The 15,006-nt window shown below is 39.9% G+C and overlaps 1 protein-coding gene across 10 annotated transcripts; it reads right to left on the bottom strand.

The window, feature by feature from the left end:
• Positions 1 to 6,444: 6,444 nt before the first annotated feature.
• On the bottom strand, positions 6,445 to 12,006 carry LOC120105443 (probable serine/threonine-protein kinase PBL8). 10 transcript variants are annotated; one of them, XR_005507836.1, is made up of 6 exons: positions 11,537 to 12,006; positions 10,978 to 11,079; positions 7,446 to 7,483; positions 7,275 to 7,352; positions 7,104 to 7,183; positions 6,449 to 6,729 (listed from the first exon to the last, which is right to left on the bottom strand). XR_005507836.1 is itself a non-coding variant. In XM_039117918.1 (5 exons), exons 3-5 carry the CDS (start codon positions 7,348 to 7,350, stop codon positions 6,511 to 6,513), a joined length of 375 nt encoding a protein of 124 aa, XP_038973846.1. In that variant the 5' UTR covers positions 7,351 to 7,352; positions 7,446 to 7,483; positions 7,715 to 7,772; the 3' UTR covers positions 6,452 to 6,510. The 10 variants fall into 10 exon arrangements, 6 of the variants coding, with proteins under 6 accessions (XP_038973847.1, XP_038973842.1, XP_038973846.1 ...); XR_005507837.1 differs by lacking the exon at positions 7,446 to 7,483; XR_005507834.1 differs by having other exon boundaries at positions 6,450 to 6,729; positions 7,275 to 7,483.
• Between the last annotated feature and the right edge of the window lie 3,000 nt (positions 12,007 to 15,006).

Here is a 15,006-nt window from a genome sequence, read left to right as displayed (position 1 = left end):
TGTTGTTTTACGAGATCACAACGAACTCGGTCGGTTTTTCCAGGCTCACCGACTAGAACCACCCGATTGTTTTTCTGGGATCACAATCAAACCCTTACACCGTTGGTTTCAACCTAGGCTCACCAACAAACCTTTACACCCTTGATTCAATCCCCTGATTGAATCAAGTAAGGAACAAATGGTTTGAACAAAAGCTAACAGAAAAATAAAGCTTCTTAACAAGCAGATATTCAGCGATATAAATAAGAGAGAAGTTAAGAGCCCTCAAACAAATTTATGAAGATGTAGAGGAGGGCTTCTCGAACTCGGGGTCTCCTCTTGAGTGTCTCGAAGACTTGATGACTGAAGGAGACTTCTTTAATGCTGGAAAGAGTTGGTTGGATGGAGTTTAATGCCCCTCTTCCTTCTTTTTCTTTGAAATCCTTTGGTAGGTGAAGATTTTTTGTTTTCTTTGAATGGAATGTCACTTCTCTACCTTGCTACAGTTCTCTATGGCTATTTAAGCCATTCCCCACGAAAACTAGCCGTTAGACACAATCTCCTAGCCGTTCTGCACATTCTGCACATCCTGACAATGTTTCCGTTGGGATCGGAGTCGACTCGCGCGATCTGGAGTCGACTCGGCTGCTGCAGGAGTCGACTCATGCTTTTCTGGAGACGGCTCGGCAACTGTTCCGGATATGAATTAAAGTGCTGTCTCGACTGGGAGTCGACTCGACTTAACTCGGAGTCGACTCCCCAAAGTCTGGAGCTGACCTGGCACTTTTGGAGACGACTCGACGTAAGGAATCCAGGGATGCATTTTTCAAGTTTGCTCACTCGAGTCGACTCGGAAATTCTGGGAGTCGACTCGGCGCTCAGAGTCCGAACTCCCGATCTTCTATCTTTTGACTCGTGCCATCTTGGAGTCGACTCGAACTATTTCGAAGTCGACTCGGCTCTCAGTATCCGAAAAACAGTCTTCTGTCTTTTTGGGATTGCGCTGCCTTGGAGTCGACTCGAACTATCTTGAAGTCGACTCGCCTCTCAGAAATGAAAATACCGTCTTCTGTCTTTTGGGGTCGCGCTGTCTTGGAGTCGACTCGAACTTTGCAGGAGTCGACTCGGCTCTCAGTGTCCGAAATTTGCTCTCTGACTTTTGCCTTGTATCACACTGGGAGTCGACTCTCGCTTCCTTTGGAGTTGACCTGCCAACCATTGGAGTCGACTCGAGTTCTTCGGGAGTCGACTCGGCTCTCAGGGTCCAAAATAACTTCTCTGTCTTTCTGTCTGTAACTCCCTGGAGTCGACTCGTACTACTCTGGAGTCGACTCGGCAAGCATCGGAGTCGACTCGCACTCTTCAGAAGTCGACTCGTTGACAGGTTCTGAGATGGATCTTTCTGTCCGTCTGTCTGTTCTCAGTTGGAGTCGACTCATAATGTACAGGAGTCGACTCGAGCCTGTGCCAGTGCTTCTGGTACGCTTGGAGTCGACTCGTAATCTTCCGGAGTCGACTCGAGTCTCAAATTTTGGTTCAAATTGAGTTCTTTACTTATCCAAAATGTATTGAACCAAATCTAGAGACACTTAACCATAAATTTACAAGTATTTGACTGAAACACTAGATTGAATTCATTAGTACAACATAAGATATACTCAAATGCTTTGAGTTCATCAAAATCAAATAGGATTATAATCAATCACTTCACAATCTCTCCCTTTTTGATGATGACAAAACATTGAGTATATGTAAAGTGAATTGCTCAACCAAAAAAAAAATTTATAGTAAAATTTCAAAATGAATTCAAGTGTCTAGTTATTTAATTTATCCAAAACTGAAAGGTGTGAAACAGTAAATTTTGTAGTTAAAGCTCCCCCTTTCATTTGGAATTATATAAGCCTTCATGTCATGCAATCAATTGTTTGGCTTATATATATTTAATGAGTTTGCTTTCTTAAAATTTCAGATTCTCCCTCTCAACACATGCATTCAACTTTGTTTTGATTCTCTGAATTTTCTTTTAGTGTATTGAAGCTTTTGAACTTAAATTTTTGGTTTTTAGAGGAAAAATCTGCCAATTTGTTCTTGAGTATGATTCAACTAATCTCCGAATATCCCTTGAATAGATTCTGGAGATTACACCGTTAGGAGCCCCAACAGAGAGATAATGAGCCTCAAGGTATCGAATCCACTAAGAGCAAATTATTGTGTGTTTTAAAAGTTTTCTTTGTATTGATTCTCTTTACATGTCTTATTCAATATATTTTCTTCCCCTTTTTGTCATCATAGCAAAAAGTAAGAAAGCACATCACACAAGCAATTAGAGATCAAATGTGCACAATACTGAAGAAAAATGTCTACTCATTGTATTGATTTAAGTTTAAGTATACTTATAGATACAATCAAAAAGTAGTAAGTACATATCAAAAAGAAAAAAAAAAGGAAGCTAGGATTTCTTTGAGGAGGATGTGGCTCCCTTGCTCAGTCTGGATTGTTCCATAAGTAGACTAACCCCATCTGTGATGTTCCCTAGCTGCGTGATGATCGCCGAGGTGGCCCTACTATGGATCGAGGTGAGCTCAGTCAGATTCTCCTGGAGAGTATCCAACTTGGAGATCAATACATTTGCCAGACGCTCGGCCCCCTAACTCTGGCTGCCTAAGTCCTGTCGGATGTCATCTCGCATCTTTCTTGTGTGGCTTGTGACATCGCTCATATTTGAGAATTGGGCTTGTATAAGGCTTCTGACATTGTAAATCTCTTCCCTCAGATGAGCCGTCATCTCGGTCACGGCTGCCAATGAAGGAACCACTGCAGTAGAGGGGGCAGTCGCTGGACCTCGGAGCTCCCTCAGTAGGTCGTCTCGAAGATCCCACACGATCTCCTGCCGCAATTCCCGGAGCTGCTCAGGAGAGATCCGGACCTCTAGTGGCTGAGTAGGTGGTGCTGAAGAGGAGGGTCCGGCTGAAGTGGATGGTGCTGAAGTGGAGGGATAGGTGGAAAAATCGGAATCATGATCAGGGCAGGGGGAGTGTCGAGTAGTAGGGTCAGTAGGTGTGGAAGAGGATGGTTTCCGGACCTAGGCTCCCTCAACCTTATGAAATCCCATCCTGTGAAGGGTTCCCTCACCCATGCGATCTATGTATCGCAGTGCGCGAGAGGGTTCCCCCTCAGGAATGGGGACCTCTGACTCTCTAAAGATCAGGGTATATAACATCCCATAGGGAAGAGTGAGCCTAGGTTTGTCTAGAGGCTCACATAGGTATTTATAGATAAGCTTAGGAAAGTTGATTGGGGTATCTTGAAGAATGTAGTACATTAGGGCTAGGTCCCTCTTAGATACAAAGTCAAAGCGGCCAGTCTTAGGAAAGAGGGTCCTAGATATAATACTTAAGAAGAGCCGCATTTCAACTGATAGCTGACTAGCGGACACCTCATCAAGGGGGGACTGGGGTGGACTCCCTAGTATAGCCGTAAGGGCCTCCATCCTATCGGCTGGGTGAGAGGGAAACACCCCTACTTGGGGAAGATGAAGGATTTGTGCAATAAAATCCTCTGAAATAAATAAAGGGACATCCACTACAGTTTCCTGTATCCCACCATGAACCCTGGCTACTGTCCCGTAAAACTCCCTAACTAGCCCCGGGTAAGTAGGGAGATCTAGGGAGCAAAACATCTCTAACCCTTGGGCCCTTAACCTATCCCCTATTCTGAAGCCTTCCCGGGAGAGGTAGTCAAAGTTGACATACCTCCCGGTGGAGACCGCCTTTCCGGTGCACGGACGCGAGGGAACCGGCCTCGGCGGGGAAGGAACCGGAGGTTGTGGCCTCACGGGTTCATTCCGAGCCTTGGACCGTCGCTCGGCGCCGCTCGCGGATTGGGGCCTCTTCCGGTCGGGACAACTACTTTTCGAGGCATCCTAGACCTAGAGAGGGGGAAAGGATACGAGGAATCGGAAGAAACTCGACGAAAAAGCCCTAATGGAGGTCGGAGAAGAGGTCGGAGACGACTCTAGGGTTTGTGAACAGTGGAGGCGGTGAATAGAAGTGTCGATTAAACACTTCGATTAGGGTTAAAACATCGGATTCCCGACCGCGAGTCGACTCCAATAAGTCGCGAGTCGACTCGACCTCGAGTCGACTCCAAAATATGCGCGAGTCGACTCTCCCTATGATGCCATCGACCTCGAGTCGACTCCTATCTATGTGCGAGTCGACTCCCCCTCATGAGCCGACTCTGAAACGTATCCGAGTCGACTCGAACTCTGGCACGCACCTAAAAATCATGCTATTTTCGTGCCAAACAAGGGATAATTACTAAGTTTATGATCTGATTTGATAGTCATAGATGAGAAACTCTATATTTAACACAAGCTAATCATCAAAATCAATGAACTAGAAAAGAACATCACTAGGATGGATCAGTCACTCCTAATCCTCTCCTAAGCACACAAAATCGCTCTTCACTCAAGGGTTTTGTGAAGATGCCAGCTAGTTGATCATCAGTGCAAATAAATTGAAGTGTAACATCACCATTCAGTACATGATCTCTTATAAAGTGATGTCTTATTTCAATGTGTTTGGTTCTTGAGTGCTGAATTGGATTCTTAGTTAGGTTAATAGCACTTGTATTGTCACAATTAATGGAAATTTTATCTTGTTTAATTCCATAATCTTCAAGTTGTTGTTTGATCCACATGATTTGAGCACAACAATTCCCGGCAGCAACATATTCGGCTTCAGCAGTAGATAATGCAACCGAGTTTTGTTTCTTGCTAAACCATGAGATTAAATTTTTTCCTTAGAATTGACATGACCCGCTGGTGCTTTTTCTATCAAGTTTACAACCAGCAAAATCTGAATCTGTGTATCCTATTAAGTTCAGGCTAGATTCTTTAGAATACCATAAACCTATATTTTTTGTTCCTATTAGGTATTTAAAGATTCTTTTGACTGCAATTAAATGAGATTTCTTAGGATTAGATTGATATCTAGCACACATGCATACACTAAACATGATATCAGGTCTACTTGCAGTGAGATATAATAAAGATCCTATCATACCTCTATACATCTTTTGATCTACTGATTTACCTGATTCATCTTGGTCTAGTTTGCATGATGAGCTCATGGGTGTGCTGATTGACTTGTTTCCCTCCATATCAAACTTCTTAAGCATCTCCTTGATGTATTTAGCTTGATTGATGAAGATCCCTTCTTCAGATTGTTTGATTTGAAGCCCAAGAAAATAATTCAGCTCTTCCATCATGCTCATTTCAAACTCACTCTGCATCAAGTCAACAAATTCTTCGCAGAGGCGATTGTTAGTAGCACCGAAAATAATATCATCAACATAAATCTGCACTACTAACATTTCTTTGTTTTTCTTCTTTAGAAACAGTGTTGTATCTACATTTCTCCTATAGAACTCATGATCTAGTAGAAATTTGCTAAGTCTTTCATACCATGCTCTAGGTGCTTGTTTCAAACCATAAAGTGCTTTGTTTAATTTATACACATGATTGGGGTATTGATGATTTTTAAAACCAGGAGGTTGTTCTACATACACCTCCTCATTAATATACCCATTCAAAAATGCACTTTTTACATCCATTTGAAATAATTTGAAATCTTTAGAGCATGCAAATGCTAGTAATAATCTAATTGCCTCAAGTCTAGCTACAGGAGCAAAGGTTTCATCAAAGTCTATACATTCTTCTTGATTATAGCCCTTTGCTACTAGTCTAGCCTTATTCCTAATCACAATTTCATTTTCATCAAGTTTATTTTTGTATATCCATTTGGTACCTATAATTGAATATTCAGAGGGTCGTTCAACTAGGTTCCATACCTTGTTTCTAGTAAATTGGTTTAGTTCTTCTTGCATTCACTACAAAAGAAGGAATAACTCCCGACGGTTTTTTTTGCCTCTACCGACGCTTATAAGCGTCGGCGAATTCCTAGCCCACGCTTCACAAAGCGTGAGTCAGACGTCGGGCAGGTGGGCGTGGGTCGGGTTTAACCCGACGCGTTAAAAAAGCGTCGTCGGTCTTTGCCAACGCTTTTAAGCGTCGTTCCTTTTATAAGACGCCGACGCTTATAAGCGTCGGCGATAACGGTTGGTTAGGCCGACGCTTAAAAGCGTCATTAAAGACGTGCCAGTTTACGTTCCGGTTGGGCGTGGGTCGGGTTTAACCGGTCTATGCCGACGCTTTTAAGCGTCGTTCGTTTCCTAAGACGCCGACGCTTATAAGCGTCGTTAAAGGCGTGCCAATACTTTACGTTCCGGTTGCTTTTTCCGACGCTTATAAGCGTCGGCATTAATTTTTTTTTTTAAAAAAAAATTTTATGAAAGTAATTTTTAAGTACTCTGTGTACATTAAATTCTAACAAAACAATAGAAACAAATACACTGAATCACATATATAACAAAATACGAGTCACAAACAAGAACTTTGATTACATTCATATTATCATATTTGATTACATTGTACTTCAAAAACATTCTAAAAACATACAAGTCAAATTCCTACGTACACAATCTACAATATGTATCAAGGGTCGGCATCATCATCTCTACAATATTGTCATTAAGCTTGGGGCGAGCCCAGTCAACCAAGCTCTGCTCCTTGCTCGGGCGAGTCTTGTCCACAGACCGGAGTCTTCTTAAGCTCTGCTCTGCTCCGCTCCTTGCTCGGGCGAGTATTGTCATTAAACATTCTAAAAGATATTGAAAGAATTCTTGCGACTGCAACAACAAAAATTACCATTTATTGGGTTAGATTATATAATAATAGAAAGTGTGTGCTGCAAAACTACAATGAGCCTTGAGGAAGTAGGGTTTTAAGAGTCATAAAACATTAAGTAATTTCCACGAACGTAACATTCACAAATTCACATGCTAACCTGTCAGCTATAGTAAAACAATTATAAGATTATCGGGTTATCGATTTCTATTGCATTAATACAGGCAGCTTAATACAATAAAAATATAAAAATCCTGTCAATGCGAGATTCCAAAGGCTTTGGTCTGTACCAAATGGAACAGATAAAATAAAGAATGTGCATAATGTTGGTAACAAAGCAGAACATGAAATAAAAAGATATTAGGGGATCATGTACCTTCAAGGAACCAACAGTAGCATTTTGAGGAATCTCAACAAAAAGTTCTGGCACCTTGAAGGACTTGATGCTAAGTTTCACTGAAAGAAAAGGACAGTACACCTCAGAACCTTGCATCAAGAAACAATATGATCAATAATTTGAAAATAGTATCAAGTGATCCGTACATACAAAGTCGTCCATAAATGCCAATCTGTAGTGATCCTGGGACAAGCTGGCAATCACAAAGCATAAGCCCTGCCTCCATGCCTGTTCCATTCAGAAAAAAGATTGATACAATCAGAAAATATAGAATATCTTGTCCACAGACCGGCGTCCTGTTAAGAGCTCAAGAAGGACAACCCCGAAGCTGTAGACATCACTCCTAGCTGTCAAGTGACCTGCTCATAGAATAAAATATGATTCAAAATGAACTCACAGCAATTAATTAGAAAAGCAAATAATTGGATGTTGCATTCCATTCTAACAATGAAGGAAAGCGGAAGAAGGCACATAGGTTTTGATAGATTCTACTTATCATGTTGCTCAAAAAAGATCTCATGATCATCATACAAGATTAATCAAAGGAATCTCCAAAATTTTAAAAACATACAAGTCAAATTCCTACGTACACAATCTACAATATGTATCAAGGGTCGGCATCATCATCTCTACGAGTAGATGAAGTATCATCAACCTACAAAAAAAAAATATTTTAGAAACTAAAAATACGAAAGTCATCACGCTCATATAAGAATACATTATAATTACATAAAATATTCAAATAGATTTAGTTATGTACCGCATGAGCAAATCTCTGCAAAAAGGATGAAATATGGTCAAGCTGATCTTGCAAAGATTGTATCTTCAACTCTTGGCTCTGCTTCAACTCCTCCATATCGGTCCTATGACTCTGACTCATCTCCTCTATCCTTGTCTCATATGACTGCTTTATCTGTGCCATCTCTGCCTTCAGACTACAAACCTCTGCAGTGCTACTACCTTGTCTAGCATCTTGGGTATATCGGCTCACTGCAGACAACTGAGTGGGGGTAACTCCAACACCATAACCCCTCACTCGACCATAACGTTCTGGGCCCATTAATTCGGTATAGACCTGAGCCTCGACGCGACTGGCCGCATCGGATGATGATGACTCCCCGACACGCTCTGAAATAAGAGTTGTAGCTCTTTCCTATATATCTCTCAAAAAAAATGTCACATTAATATTTAAAAAAAATTAAATTTTTTTAAAAAAATATTCTGAACAAAGCAAAAATGAATACATACAACTATATCTCTCGACTCGTCCCGGACAAAGCTGCCATCTCGGTGAGTGTGGGTCATCTTATAAAACTCTACCTCACCAGGCTCCCTTCCATGCTCTACTATCTACACATACGGAAAGTATATTGGCAAACTATATATTATGATACGTGCTATATGTTAGTAAAATTTCAAATAGTTTCAAAAGAACTTACGAATTCATTTCTACGTCTCGCATAACTCTTCGAGCCTGAAGTATGAGGAACTGCTTGAGATGCTCGTGCAGCTCTGCCAATATTAGAATATGTCTGCCAAAATAAAAGCACACAGTATAATATGATTCAATGTATATATTTGCAATCTATATTAATAATAAAGATAATATAAAATATTGAAACAATATACGTGACCTGTCCTCTTTCAGAAAACCAGTAGTGAACAAGCTCCCTCCACTGCTGAGGGTATACATCAGGAGGAGTCACACGAGCAACCTCCTCCTCTGTCATACCCTCGCGCTTGAAGTCCGTCTTCAATTTTGCTTTATATTCTTTCCATTTGCGATTGAGGGACTTTAGCACCCAATCATGGCTCTCTGGAGGGAGTACAAACTTATCCTACAACAAGATTCAGAATGTTATAATAATATTAAACATCTAAAATAAAATTATGATACTAAGCAAATTAATATACAGGAGGTGTCGAATTAAAAAGAATAAATTCAATTCATTACCTGTATAAGTCTAAGAAGCTCAACCTTATACGAAGGAAGCATGTCATTCCACTTCGTATAGTTGAGTGGACACAGCTGACCCTTGCGTGCAACCGATCCTAAAAAGCTTGATAGTAGACTTCCAGCTCTATTGATGGGCTGCCCCAATTCGTTGCATCGGATGATGATCTTCTCACCCGGAGGAAGCTTCCACACATCCTTTGCTTGAGTGGGTCCCCGTCTCGTCCTCACCGTCCCTTGTCCATCTATTAAAATTAAAAAGTCTTAAAAAGTTGAAGACAAATATGAACATAAAATATGAACTTTAAATCGAATTACCCTGGATCCGGAGCTCATCCTCCGGACAATCAGCAGGAGGCTCGTGCTGAGATCCTGACTCGTGCTGCTGGTACTCATATGGCTGCTGGGACTGCAGGGACTGCTCAGAAGTAGATCCCACTTGAGAATATTGGAACTCCACATCTCTAAATCGTCTCCCTCGAGGCATATTGTTACCTGGAATGCACAAAAAAGAATCGTCTCCCTTTTGTTTTTTCCTTATTTTTTGATTCTAACAACAGAACATTCAAAAGTCATACAAGGATAGGTGGTTGATTGCTCTAATTCTATTGGCTTCTTGAATCTTTGCAGTAAAGGTATTTAAGTGTGAAAGGGTTTTGGTTGATAGCTAAAAGAACTTTGGCTTTAGATATGTTCTATAGTTTAATTTTCTGCAATTTCATGGTAACTGAACTTGTGGGAAAAAGCAGAACTCGGAATATGATAATAGAATACACATAAGTAAGGTCTTAGAAGCGCAATAAGTAATTTACTATCTATACCTTATTATCGAAAATTCTACTAGCCATAACCACCAGTCACTGCTGGCTTTTGGGGCTTTTAAAAATCCTTTCCAATAACTTCCTGTTATCCTAGACTGCCAAATTTTAGTTTCTAGCCCTTTGACATGAGGCTAAGGTTCACTCATATATAAGGACCACCTTTTTTTTTAATTCTGCATGCATTTACCATTTCAATAAATTGTTCTCCATTTGTCCTCAACTATTGCAATCATACACCCACTACCATTGTAACCTTTTCTTCTCACCATGCATTACCTTGAGCTTTAATATCCTTACCACACTCATTTGATTGGATCAACTTTATTACCCAACATTTTGTACTCAACTTTCTGAATGCTCTACTGCCTTAACTACGACTCTCTAATGCATGTGCTGGTTACATAATTTCCAAAATGCATATAATCACATCTATAATTCGGTACAACTCATCGTTGTCTACTTCTCTGTTGTTTTGTTTGATTGGTCCAATGAAATTAAAATGAGTTTAGTGGAAGAATTTATAGCTATCCCTTGAAATGGAGCATCATATCTGTATCTGCTTTCATTGAAGTTGCATTCCTTGTACTTCTTTCAGTTATATTGATCTTTAGAGCCTTATCATACTAGATTTCATTGCATTCCCTTAAAAACATTAGACAGCAAATGACAAGGAGTACCTCCTAAAAAAAAAAAAATTAATAAATTAACCAAGCGTCCTCTGTTGCTTCATGCTTTGGTGATGGCATTAGCATATGATGTATACTTCCTGTCAAGTGTTTTTTTTTTCTTTTATGAATTTATCTTTTAAGAACCCAGGACCATTGATATTTCTGCTCGTTAAATGCATATCATTAAATGCAGTTGCTTTGAAGGGAAAGGCACAAGTGGGCTTCTTATGCCATATCATATTCTTTTCTTTTCTTGTGTCATGTCATAAATGTATATTGGAGCAGGAGAACCCAAGAAATTTACTTGGAGCATGAGAACCCAAGTAAATTTTCACATGTGTATAAAGTAAATGTATAAAGAAATGCTTTGTAAAATGAAACAATTAATAAATAGGGCATTTTTTTCTTACTTCTGAATCAACAACAGTAATTGTAAAATGTGATTGCGGATAACTTCACGGCTCTTTCTTACTGCAGATTCTTTGCACAAAAGAACAAGCTCATCTACCAATCTGAGCAGAAGAATAACAAGTCAGCAGTAGCTTCTATTCAACAGAATCCACAACTAAATAATTAATTAGCAGACTATCTAAATTATAAACGAGATTAAAATACAAAATATTTTCACCCAAGATTCAATCAAGAGTTCAAGATTTCCATCTTGTTTCCTAATGGGAAGGATTGGCTGTCAAAAAGGAACTAATACAGATAGAGACAATTAACACCAAGTAAATTCATCCAAACATAATTATATACCATTGGCTTCTTCCATGATAGATGATATTAGATACATTTATATGTGCTTCTAAACTTGGGATAAACCTAATAAGCAGAATAAACTTTGGGAGAACAAAAGAAATGATTATATACAATTAGATGGACACCGGCTGAATTTTTGAGCAATCTCAATTTTCATCTGAATAGAGTTGTACAAGACAAAATCATATCTACATGAACAGTTAAGCATACCTTTCAATATATGGTGATTTCCTGATCCATGGCACCTCTATATGCTTATCTGAGAGCATCCATGTGAGTTATGAACATAAATGCATGCATACACATGTATATATATCCAATTTATACACATAAATTTTCACATGTGTAGGTGGGACAACAGAAATGCTTTATACACATGTAGCCACCGACGCTTCTTTGAAGCGTGAGGATATGTGACGCCTGGGGTATTTTTTCCCGACGCTTGTGGATAGCGTCGGCAAAAAAGGGTCGCCTTTTCCCAATTTTCCTGTAGTGCTCAAATGATGTGGTCAACAAAAACAATACAATAAACTTCAAAAGGATTTTATCTTTCCCAACAGGAAGAAGAACAAGTAAATAAACTGAAGAACAGAGAATACTAGCATAAAAGGCATCCACGACTGATATCAATTATGTTTGGCTTCAGAGAATTCTCCCACAGCCAACTTAACAGTACTCAGGTTTACGGCACTCATGTCGACAAGTGACCCAAAAGAACACCATGCCCCAACTTTCCATATTAAAAAATAATAGCACTTCATGAAAAGGTAGCAGAACACAAAGACACAAGCCACAATCAAAGCAAGGCATCACCTTCAGCATATGCATGTAATCAACTAACTACGTATTTCCATTAAAAAAATATCCTAAACTTGAGCCAATCTCATCACAACTATCAGACAGAAGGCACGCATAAAACAATCCACTTCACTTGAACAAAAAAAATAAGGGGAATTCTTACTGCGCAAAATTTACCCCAAAATAGACAAAAAAAAAAATAAGAACATAACTGATTAATTAATAGCCACAAAAACAAAATACCAGAAAGATTACGAAGAACTAATACACCAAAGATCAAACTACACGAAACAAAACAATCAAATAGAAGGCATATGTGGGTCGCGGAGAAGAGAGAGAGAGAGAGGGGTGTAAGAGATAGACCCTCAAAGAGTGTATACATAGACCATTTGATTTCTGTTTTCCCTCGAAGCTCAGCACAAAAGCCCAATATAAGCCACAATCTATTGAAACCAAAGCAAAACACGAGAAAGGAAAACCATTTCCAGAATCCATTTTTAAAGAAAGAAATGTAAAAAAAAAGGATAAACCCCATCATCAGCAACCAAGAACACATATATTAGATGGGAAAAAGATCAAAATTAAAAGGCCGAAAAAGGATGGAAGGATTAGCAACGGTAGATCTCACTTCACGTTAGGGCATTCCCTAGCGAAGTGGCCCAGCACCGGCCGGAATGGCGGCCGCCCCGGGCGGTGATCGGGATGGAAGCCCCTCCTCATACGCCGGCCCGGATTGGGCGCAACGAAACCCTAAAAATTCTCTTAGGGATTTCGCGAAGAAAGATGGAAGCCAAGAGAGAGAGAGGTCACGACGAGTGGGACTGAAGAGGGAGAGACGGTGGAAGGAACGAAACACGAGGGCTAGCGTTTTACTTGCCGAAAGCGGGAGGGAAACGGTTGAACAGAAACGGTGGGGAGCAGAACAAGCGAGAAGGAGGGAGAGGAGGGAGGAGAAGAAAACTACCTCGGGAGGGCGGAGCGGGTTGGGGTCGGTCGGTCGACGCCGGAGAGGAGGGAGGAGGAGGAGGTAGGAGTCGGACGATCCGCACCAGAGAGGAGGAAGATGGGGGCTAAGGCAACGCCGAGAGGAGGAAGACGAAGGCCGCTGGGTTCGGTGGCTTCAGCGCCGGAGAGGAGGAGAAAGAGGGGGCTCGGGAGTAGCTAGGGCAAGTCTGCGGGACGGTGGGTTTTAAGGTGCCTTCGGCGACGCTTATAAGCGTCGTTTTACCGTTTGGATTAACCACGCATATACGCGTCGTCTTAGGCCATCAACAACGACGCTTTAAAGCGTCGTTTGGCTTCAGTCTACGACGACGCTTTTAAGCGTCGTCTAATCCCTCAATTTTCCCACACACACTAAAAGCGTCGGTAAAATTTAGCGCGGGAGAAGAATTTACCGACGCTTTTCAATAGCGTCGGCATTTAAGCGTCGGCGTTTCCCCCTTTTACTGTAGTGATTGCATTTATCCAATTTACATCTTTTTCAGCTTCTTCTATGTGTTTAGGTTCAAAATGTGAGACAAATGCTAGATGATTATTTAAGTTCCTAAGAGATGCTCTAGTCCTAACAGGTTGAGATGGATCATCTAAAATTAATTCCTTAGGATGCCCATGAGCATACCTCCAAGCCTTAGTCAGCCCATGATCCACAATTGCCTCTTGGCTTGATGATGCATTTCCAATTAATTTTTGTTCATCTTCTTGTAATGTCATCTCATCAATCTTTTCTTCAAGAATTTCAGCATCATCATCAAGATCAACTCTCTTGCTAGAAGAGATATCACTAGAATCATCAAAAACAACATGTATAGACTCTTCAATAACAAGGGTTCTTTTATTAAAAACTCTATAGGCTTTACTAGTTGTAGAATACCCCAAAAATATACCCTCATCAGATTTTGAATCAAATTTACCTAGGTTATCCTTCCCATTATTATGAACGAAACACCTACATCCAAAAACATGAAAATAGTTTATTTTGGGCTTTCTATTTTTCCAAAGTTCATAAGGTGTTTTCTTTATAATGGGTCTCAATAAAACTCTATTTAATATATGACATGAGGTATTAATGGCTTCTCCCCAAAAGTACTTAGGGAGGTTACTTTCACATAGCATGGTTCTAGCCATTTCCTTAAGGGTTCTATTTTTTCTTTCTACAACTCCATTTTGTTGTGGTGTCCTAGGTGCAGAAAAATTATGAGATATTTCCTTTTTACTACAAAATTCATCAAATAGATGATTTTCAAATTCCGTTCCGTGGTCACTTCTAATAGCTATGACTGAAGTATCTCTAGCATTTGCTACTTCCTTATGAAATTTCTTAAATACTGAAAATGCTTGATCTTTATGAGCTAAAAACATGACCCAAGTATATCTAGAAAAATCATCTACAATAATAAGACCATATTTATTTCCACCTAGACTTGTGGTTCTAGTTGATCCGAATAGATCCATGTGTAGGAGTTCAAGAGGTCTAGAGGTAGAGATACAATTTATGGATTTAAAGGAGTTCCTTGATTGTTTGCCATATTGACAAGCTTCACATATTTTATTCTTTTCAAACTTTAGTTTTGGTAAACCTATCACGGAATCTCTTTTAACTAGTTTTGATATTGTATCCATACTTGCATGACCTAACTTACGGTGCCATAACCAACTTGCATCAATATCCTTAGTTTCATTAACAACTAAACAGGGGTTATGTTTGGCAAGATCCTCAAGGTCTACTACATACACATTGTCACGTCTTATTCCTTTAAAAACTAAACTGTTATCATTTGAGTTGGTTATGATGCATAAAAAAGGTTTGAACAAAACATCAAAACCTCTATCACACAATTAACTAATGCTAAGTAGATTATGCTTAAGACCATCAACAGATC

This window comes from Phoenix dactylifera, unplaced genomic scaffold, assembly GCF_009389715.1.
Source record: "Phoenix dactylifera cultivar Barhee BC4 unplaced genomic scaffold, palm_55x_up_171113_PBpolish2nd_filt_p 000284F, whole genome shotgun sequence".
Classification (NCBI taxonomy): domain Eukaryota; kingdom Viridiplantae; phylum Streptophyta; class Magnoliopsida; order Arecales; family Arecaceae; genus Phoenix; species Phoenix dactylifera.
Note: the sequence above shows the minus strand (reverse complement) of the source record. Positions and strands in the feature narration are given on the sequence as shown.